Genomic DNA, 9,466 nt, shown 5'->3' with positions numbered 1-9,466 from the left:
TTACATGTATGTTTAATTTAATAGCACTGTGGTCACTGCTCCCAATCGGTTCAACAACACTTACATCTCGCACCAGGTCCCGGTCCCCACTGAGGATTAAGTCCAAGGTTGCCGTCCCTCTGGTCGGTTCCATGACCAACTGGTCTAGGGAATAGTCATTTAGAATATCTAGAAACTTTGCTTCTTTGTCATGATTGGAACACATATGCAGCCAGTCTATGTCCGGGTAGTTGAAGTCACCCATTACTACCACATTTCCTAGTTTGGCTTTTTTTAAAGCATTTTTTTAAGCATTTTTTTAAAAAGCAAGACCGTAGCGTTGTTGTCTGTTTAATGTCATTTTACAAGATTTGTTACAAGATAGATTCCTTTTACATTTCATTGAAGCACCACTTTCACAAAATCACAAATATTAAATATTCTCACCCACACCAATTATGCTTTAGAAAATCATTTCCATGGAAACTGTTTAAGCCTAACTGCCATGCTACAAGGGCAATTTTTGGTAGATGGTCACAGCTGGGGAGTGATCCCCCTGCACTGCCCTAAGACCCCCTCAAACAGTTAGTTTAAAAAAAAAAACCACTTTGCATTTTGTGCCAATCTAAGCCCAAATGCTGTGCAAGAGGAAAAGGGAGGGAGAAGAGAACTAAACAAATGAGGGTATGTGCTGGTGGCTCTAGGCCCCCCACACTGCTGGGTTGTGGTCCTGACAGATTTTTCCTAAGGAAAAGTGGCCCATGGAGGAAAAGATTCATCACCTTTTTTTTTACAGTACTCTGGATTGTAAAAGGATAGTGGATTGTAACTGGATTTGCACACAAGGCTTAAAAAGTTAGAACTGGGTGCACTGTCAAGGGCTAAAGGCCGCTAAATTATAGGCACTCCTTCAGAAGCAAAGGCTGCAATTCAATACATGTCTACTCAGAAGTAAGCTCCATTGGGTTCGATGGGACTTACTCCCAAGTAAGTGTGTATTGGACTGCAGCCTAAATCAGTTTTCTCCCTAGCCATGCTATTTTCTCTGAGGAAGGCAATATTTTAAATAAATCCAATAGCTATAATATTTTGTACTACAGCCTGTGTTCAGGGAACTGATGCAGTATCTTTTGTGCTTTATTAGCTAACAACAGGCATGTTATTTTAGAACAGCTTCTTTCTTTAGCCTCTTCCAGAACAATTAGGATACAATACAAAATGACACAAGGGTCACGTAATCTATAATGCTGCAGAAGGTTAGAGATACCTTTAATTGAAGGGTTTACAGTGAGATTATAGATACCGTCCTTTAAAGAGTTTGTCTGCTCTGTGACAGAACAGCTGTAAACATCACTGTGAACAGCAGTAGTTCAAATGCCCTATGTTTAAGATGTGGTTGCATCCCATTACGTAATAGATACTCTTAGACTTCCCATAGGTTTCTAACCTGGAAACTTCCAAGCAATACAAAATCCAGTTTGCAGTTCCTTATTACTCTTTGTTTCCCATCCCAAAATCTTGCCTGAGTGAATGTAGGAAAATATGAAGCTATCCGTACATCTATCTTGAATGTGTCTGGATAATTTCCCCCCTGCCAAAACATAGTCTGGGATCTGCCACCGTCTCTCAACTCACTGACCTATTCCTTCATTTCACTGTAAAGCCATTCAAACCCTTAATAGATTTGTTTAAATTAGGTAAAATGCTTGGAAAAATATACTAGTCTCCTCTAATGCTTGCCCAACAATAACTTCCCTCCCCACAATACACACAGGCCACCATCACAACATGAAATGGATCAGTGTCATGATGTACTATAGCAGATCAGTATAGAATCAATTTTATGGCCCTAATCTTCATTGTTGCCTATAACAACTTTATGCCCTGCAGATGTTTGTTTTTACTACATCTGCCATTGGGTATGCTGGCTGGGGCTGATAGGAACAGGAGTCTAAAAACGTCTGGACAGTACCAGGTTGGGAAAGCTGACCTAGAATTTCGATTCAATCACAGCAAAGGAACTTCTACAGTTTTATAGAAACTGAAATTACACAAGGATTGGGCACAAAATCCATTGTCCAAAAAGAGAGCGTTTACGATGTTGGCTTTGGGTTTTGACTAAGAGAAGCCAACATGAGAGAAGAAGGCTTGGTCAGAGCACTCACACAGTTCAGATGTTAGGAAAGCAAAGGAAGCTTGCTTTTCAATAATTTTACTTATAGTTAATAATTCAGAGAGACTTCACTCTCTAATTTGTAATTTATGACACTACTCAGAGAAATCAGTGTTCAGAGGAAGCCTTTCCCAACCTGGTGCCTTCCAGTTCTCAGCAGCCTAAGGCAGCAAGATTAATGATCAGGGATTATGCAATTTATCATCCAAAGCAACTGGGTGCCATCAAATTGGTATTTCTAAACCAGCCTTCCTTGCTGAGATAGTCCAGCTGTGGAGAATATAAAATCTATTATCCCTCCAGACATGAGGAGAATTGTACTGATCCAAATTATGGCCATAACCCTTACAACAGGCCCTTCAACAGTTTTAAGTCACTACACAGGAAAAAGCAGCAAATTGTATGGCTTTTGCCATACTCTTGAACAATCACTGAATGCATATTCATTCATCAACATTGTATAGTTATCTACAAGTGAACATAGTCCACAACATAATACCCTGTAGGACGTTCCTACACTGGCACAGCTAGTTCAAGTATCATTTGATAGATTAGTGGACCCTAAAGCAATACTTTTTGCCCTTTAAATTAGTTCTCCAAAGGCACTTCCTATAATCAGAGGTGGATCCACTTCAAAGTTCCATCATGTGAAAGGAAGTAGCTCTGGAGAATACAGCAGTGCTCAATACAGATTTCAAAGGGCTCTGGTGAAAAGATTCAAATGAGGAGAACTTGTGATGGCAGCTGATCAGATTTACCACAAAGCAATATCAACATAGGAAGTTTCCACCTTAAAAACTTTGTCAAGAAGAGTAACGGAAGCCTTTGACTGTCACTGGGGCTTGAAACCATATGTAATCATCTGAGGTAGAGTTCATCTCCTGGCAGGCAGAAACGGCTGCACTCTGGCTGTGACTGCATGACAAGTTGACAGTCAGCTTCCTTCCTCGAGTTGGCACTTTGTAGTTTAGTTTGGGTCTGAACCAGTTAATGCCACAGTTGCGGTGCCCTTGAACCATAACAATGACACCCACAGTTGGAATAGCCTGAAGCTCACTGAACACATCCGCCAGGAAAAGCGAATGAAAAAGCTTGCGAATACAGGCTGCTGTCTGCAGGCTCTCATCAGCGCCATTCACAGAGATACCTTGCAGGTTGATCTCATAGATTTCTTTCGGGCTGACAGCAGTACCCCCAAGCAGAACAAGAACTCGTGGGACCAATGTCAAACTGAACATTATTTCCAAGTGCTGGAACACTCCTTCAAGATCACTTAGCACTTGCTGGCACCTCTTGTTGTTGCTGTCTTGATCTCTTGGATTGATCTTTCTGACCACATCTTCGTCCTGTGAAGTTAAGGGGTTGAATAGATATGCGTACTTTAGAAGGAGAAAACATGGCAATATTTAACCTTTAATACAGTTCTTTTAGAGTGCTTCACATACGTAATCTCAAAGCCTAGGAATGCACGTGATAAGATGTAATACAATCCGGGGGGGGGGGGGAAGTGTCATAGTCATAACTGGAGAGATGCCCGCACACCAAGATCACTACTTAAATAATAACACAAAATAAGCCAGTTACTAAAAAGGCAATTTGTTATCAGTGACCTTCTCTTAACTGTGGGAGTTTCATAGTACCTGTTAAGACTTGTCTGGAAATTCACACCCCCACTAGATATGAAGATTTAATATTTCTATAGTGCAATTTCGCCCAAAGTTTATCTCTCGCCATGCAATCTGCACATGAAGATCACTAGGCTTGGGAACAGTATGTCTGCTCTTTGGAAGGAGGCAAAAGAAGTCTGAAAGCAGATGTTCCAAGTTCACCCCTAAACCAACAAACATGTACAAGAAGTAAATTCCGAAAGATGAAGCCTTAGAGGGTAAGGTCTGATGCAGCAGTTCAAACCCAGTAAGTATATTTCACACAATGCATCCATAATAATGCAAGTGCCATTGCAGGCTCAATTGCCATGTTAAAGGAGCTCTTGCGGAGGGTGAAGGTTACTGCGTTCTGCAATCCTGGAGAACTGTTGTCAATCAGGATAACTGGACAATCAGTACGATACAGCTCCATATGAAACCTTTATGAATCTGGCTAAAATTGTTATTCATCTGAACTCTAGATGGTCTTAGTCATGTTACTTGTACATCATGTCCATGAGTAAATTCCACAAAAGTCAACTGAATGTACTCTGAGGTAGGCATGTTATTACATGCCTTCAAGTCGATTACGACTTATTTATTTATTGTTTATTTAATTTATTTATTATTTGATTTATATCCCGCCCTTTCTCCCAGCAGGAGCCCTTATGGCGACCCTATGAATCAGCGACCTCTAGTACCATCTGTTGTAAATCACCCTGTTCAGATCTTGTACATTCAGGTCTGTGGCTTCCTATATGGAATCAAGCCATCTCTTGTTTGGTCTTCTTCTTTTTCTACTCCCTTCTGTTTTTCCCCACATTGTCTTTTCTAGTGAATCATGTCTTCTCATTATTTGTCCAAAGTACGATAACCTCAATTAAAACAGTAGTCCTATGCCTACTGCATCATTTTTGGAGCTAAAATGAAGTAGGCATAGGACCACTGTTTTAACTGGGTCTCAAGGCTGCCATTCTGCCTACATAGACAACCCCTACATACTCATTTCAGGATTTTTCAAGCCTGGATAAGGTTATAAAATTTAATTTAGAAGTTACAGAAATTCTGTTTGGGACTAAACAGTAGTGGGTCCATATCATGAAGCTTTGTGACATATTAGCATGTTCTCTTATCCACCATGATTAACGTACAAGGCAGACACACACAATGCGGCCTCCTTTCCTTACACCAGTCAGTGAATACTCTGAATACTGACTGGATGGTGAAGACTCCGAAGTGGCAAAGGCTTCCATTACATCAATGTTTATAATAATGAAACAATAATATGTGCACATAACACAGGATTTTCCAGCACATGCATGTTTCAGGTGCGTATACCAGAGAGCTGGAATTTTTTTATGGCTCCTTGCAATGTGCAGAGGAAGTAGCACCCATTGCTCTTTAGAACTCACACAATTAATCCAGATCTAAGAACAATTAGTAGTAGGAATTAAAGCTGTACAATTTAAGCTTCAACATCAAACCAAGAATCTAACCATCTGTTCCCAATCCTCATACAATCATTGAGGTGTCCCACATTTTGATGCCACACCACAATATCTCAGAACACAAATGCAGTATCATCCAATGCATCCTAGTTATCTCAGAACACTATTAGCGACTCTGTTAGGCCCCATTTTCACTAAACATGTAAAGCAGTATCATGCCACTTTAAACTGTCATGGCTTCCGCCATAGAATCCTGGGAACTGTAGTTTGTTAAGGGTGCCAAGAGTTGTTAGAAGATCCCTAGTCCCCCCACAGTCACAATTGGTTTAACAACCAATTCCTCTTCCCAGAGAACTCTGTAAACTGTAGCTCTGTGAGGGGAACAGAGGGCCGCTTTCGAGGAATTCCTCCAGAGCTGCGCTGTGTCCCTGCTCCCAGGGAGAGGCTGAAACAATTGCACACATATTGTTTGTATGCACTTATTATTTGGATTTACGCTCCAGGCTTATATCTCCAATTCTTAAGGCCTTCCCTGGCTGCTCACATAAGAAGCTCCTCCAATTACTAATGTCTGATAATGATAAGATTATAACTAAAACAGTGGCCAAGTTTCTTTTTATAGCTCAAATTATATGGAAAAGGCAGCTTTTATTATCTCGGACTGTAAATTAGGAATCTTCTATTTTAAAAGTTTTAAATCTGTTTGTACTGTTGATGTCTATTTGTACTTCGGGTCTATGACCGCAAATGTTTTTAAAATAAATACAGCTCAGCTATTGTGTACACAGAGGGGAACAAGGGTCTCCTAACAACTCTCAAGCACCTGTAACAAAATACAGTTCCCAGGATTCCTTGGGGGAAGCCATGACAGTTTAAAGTGGTACAACATCTGCTGCAACTTCTTGGGATCATTTTCAGTTGATGCGGCCCAAAGATGCAGACAAAGTGCTTGTGACAATGCGGCCAGCAATGTGTCCTCTTGACCCCTTGCCCTTCTTGGCTTATTAAAGTTTGCTGAGGGGGTATGACCGAGTGGATCCAGGGTGTGGTCAACACGTTTTTGTGGGAGGGAGTGGTCCAATCTGTCCTGAAAGAGGCCACGATCTGACTGCTCGTGAAAAAGTCCACCTTGAACCCATTGGTTAGCAACAACTACTGTCTGGTCGCAAATACCCCCTTTTTAGGGAAGGAGATTGAGAGGGTTGTGGCACAGCAGTTGCAAGTACTCTTGGATGAAACAGATTATCTTGACCCATTCCAGTCTAGGTTCAGGCCTGGTTATGGGACTCAATTGGCTTTGGTTGCCCGGATGGATGACCTTTATCGGGAAAAGGACAGGGGGAGTGCAACCCTGTTATTTTTACTTGATCTCTCAGTGGCTTTTGATACCATTGACCATGGTATCCTTCTGAGCTGACTTAGTGAGATGCATATCAGAGACACTATTTTACAGTAGTTCCAATTCTACCTCCAGGGCCATTTTCAGAGAATAGCATTGGGTGATTGTCTTTCGGCCCCCAGGCAGTTCTGCTGTGGGATGCCGCAGAGTACCATCTTGTCCCCAGTGCTGTTTAACATCTATATGAAGCCCTTGGGAGCAGTCATCAGGAGATTTGGGGTGAGGTGTCAGCAGTACGATGATGATACCTAGCTCTATTTCTCTGTAACATCTGAATCGGGAGAGGCCATACAAGCCCTGGACCGCTGCCTGGACTCGGTGGTGGGCTGGATGAGGGCCAATAAACTGACTCTCAATCCTAGGAAGATGGAGGTGCTGTGGGCTGGTGGTTCCTGAGTTCAGATAATTGGTCAGTTCCATGCTTTGGATGGGGTTCAGGCCTGGTTATGGTTTCCCTCTGAAAGAGCAGGTCTGTAGTCTGGGGGTGCTCCTGAATCCAACTTTGTCGCTAGAGGCTCAGGTGACCTCTGTGGCTAGGAGTGCCTTTTACCAGCTTTGGCTGGTAAGACAGCTGTGGCTGTTTCTGGACCAGGATAGTTGGACCACTGTTGTCCACACACTGGTAACTTCCAGGCTGGGTTACTGTAATGTGCTTTATGTGGGGCTGCCCTTGAGATTGGTCTGGAAGCTGCATCTGGTGCAAAATGCGGTGGCATGACTGATCACTGGGGCAGGGTACTGCCAACATGTTACCTTGCTGCTGAAAGAATTGCACTGGCTGCCCATTAGCTACTGGGCCAAGTTCAAGGTTCTGGTTTGGTTGTACAAAACCCTATGCACTTTGGGACCAGGATAGCTGAAAAATCATCTTACCCCTTATATACCCAGTTAATCACTGCATTCTGCAGGTGAGGGCCTCCTGCAGATGCCATCTTATCAGGAGGTCCCTTCTGCACAACATAGGAAGTGAACCTTTAGTGTAGTGGCACCTACCCTTTGGAATTCCCTCCCCTTAAATATTAGACAGGCGCTATCTCTGTTAACTTTTTGGTGCCTATTGAAGACCTTCCTCTTTTAACAAGCCTTTTAAGTAGAGATCTTATCCCAGTGTGCATCTGTGTTGGAACTACTTTTTAAGATGTTTTTAAAGCTGTTTTTTATAATTTTGTTTTGTTTTAAGATGTTTTAGTCCTTTGTTTTAGAGTGTTTTTAGTGTTTTTGTTTGCCGCCTTGGGCTCCTTCTGGGAGGAAGGGCGGGATATAAATTTAATAAATAAATAAAATATACATACATACATACAATGCTACTTTAAATGTATAGTGCAGATAGGGCCTTAGACTCACAATCAAGGGTTTCATCAGGTTAGATTGCTCCCATTACCTTTTTTAATACCCAGTTAGGAATTATTCACATTAAGTACAGTCTCCATGCAGAAGGTGGGTCACACTCTGATGCTCTCTACACATGACTTCCAGAACACACAAAGCAGTTTTAGCAAAGTCTGACCCACCGGAGAACCCAAAGATAAAATGAAGATTTCAATCTGCATTTGTGGTTGCAAATATGAAGAAAAGGAAGTTAGGGGAGTTTCTACTGATCAGATTTAATAGCCTATAATCTTTCTCTTATCTCTGATTGTCTTCCATGGGGAAGACAGAGAGCAGGCCAGACCTTTTTGTAACACATTTGGAACCAATGTGGGTTGAAGGGGCGCACATTCAAAGCCGACTAAAGCACTAGCTCAGAGAACTAAAGCGAGAGAACGTGCTAGAGCTTCCACGTGTGTTGTGGGGAATGCGAAGATGCGATCTCGTGTACGTGGGAGCAGTCTTGTTCCCAGCTTAACTCACCTGCTCCGGGGTTCCCGGAAGCTGCCTCCGGTAGAAGCAGGCGAGCTGCTCGTAAGGCAAGGGCAGCTGCTGCCTCTGGTACAAGACGTGCTTCAGGAGCTCGGAGGTGAAACGGAAACAGCCCTCCCGTGTCACGAAGCCGGGAAAAACCACAGACACCGCGAAGGCGCCGCTGGGACCTGGAGCGACCGGCGAGGCCGCCACAGTCACAGCAATGGCGGAGGCGTCACGCAGTTCCAAGCCGGATTCTGGGCCGGAGTCTGCTACGAGAGGCAGGTCGACTGCAAGAGGGAGAAGGCAGACCGGCTGAGTCACTCATGGAACCCAAGCACAGACCCGGCGACAGCGATGTCATGAGATGCAGAAGGGGCCGAGACTCACAACGGATGGGGGAAACCCTTCATCGAGAGCCCAAAGCCCGCCCAAAGCCCACCCGAAGCTTAAAGAAGACACCCAGCCACCCCTTTCAGCCTTACCTTCTCGTAGCGTAGCTCTCGGCGCCGCCATTTTCTGCTCTTCAATCTCGCTCGGGTTTGAATGGCCGCCCTCCCAAGGCATCATGGGAACACTACAGGTACGTCACTGCGAAAACAAAAAAGATTCTCGCGGCGCTATCTTTGTTGAGGGTGGTAGAGTGAGAGCTGCGGGTGGCCGTAGTACTGTGTGTGGCAATTTACTCGCGTTCCGTTCTTTGACTCAGAGAGGGGGGCGCCTTTCTACTCTGGGTGGCCCAGTTTTGCTGCCTGAAGCAGAAAAGCAAATATCGCCCCCTGCTGGCCTAAGTCAAGGTGCATAATATCCAAAGCTGGCCGTTACCCTGGTACCTGAGACAGAAAATCCTGCAGCTGCCTTTCTCTGGGAGTAAAAATATAGTAATAATTATACAGCAACGAGAGTACAATATGTCAGAGAGGAGGTCAAGTCTCCTGCTCCACTGGTGCATTCACTATAGCTGCCCAATTTCCGTGCT

At 43.6% G+C, this 9,466-nt stretch overlaps 1 protein-coding gene across 1 annotated transcript; it reads right to left on the bottom strand.

Annotated features, from left to right (window-relative positions):
- Positions 1-314: 314 nt before the first annotated feature.
- MAD2L1BP (MAD2L1 binding protein) lies at positions 315-9,224 on the bottom strand. The gene is made up of 3 exons (XM_061624806.1): positions 8,973-9,224; positions 8,497-8,777; positions 315-3,498 (listed from the first exon to the last, which is right to left on the bottom strand). Exons 1-3 carry the CDS (start codon positions 9,055-9,057, stop codon positions 2,956-2,958), a joined length of 909 nt encoding a protein of 302 aa, XP_061480790.1. The 5' UTR covers positions 9,058-9,224; the 3' UTR covers positions 315-2,955.
- Positions 9,225-9,466: the final 242 nt, after the last annotated feature.

Source organism: Rhineura floridana, chromosome 4 (genome assembly GCF_030035675.1).
Source record: "Rhineura floridana isolate rRhiFlo1 chromosome 4, rRhiFlo1.hap2, whole genome shotgun sequence".
Classification (NCBI taxonomy): domain Eukaryota; kingdom Metazoa; phylum Chordata; class Lepidosauria; order Squamata; family Rhineuridae; genus Rhineura; species Rhineura floridana.
This window is presented reverse-complemented; position numbering and strand designations above follow the sequence as displayed.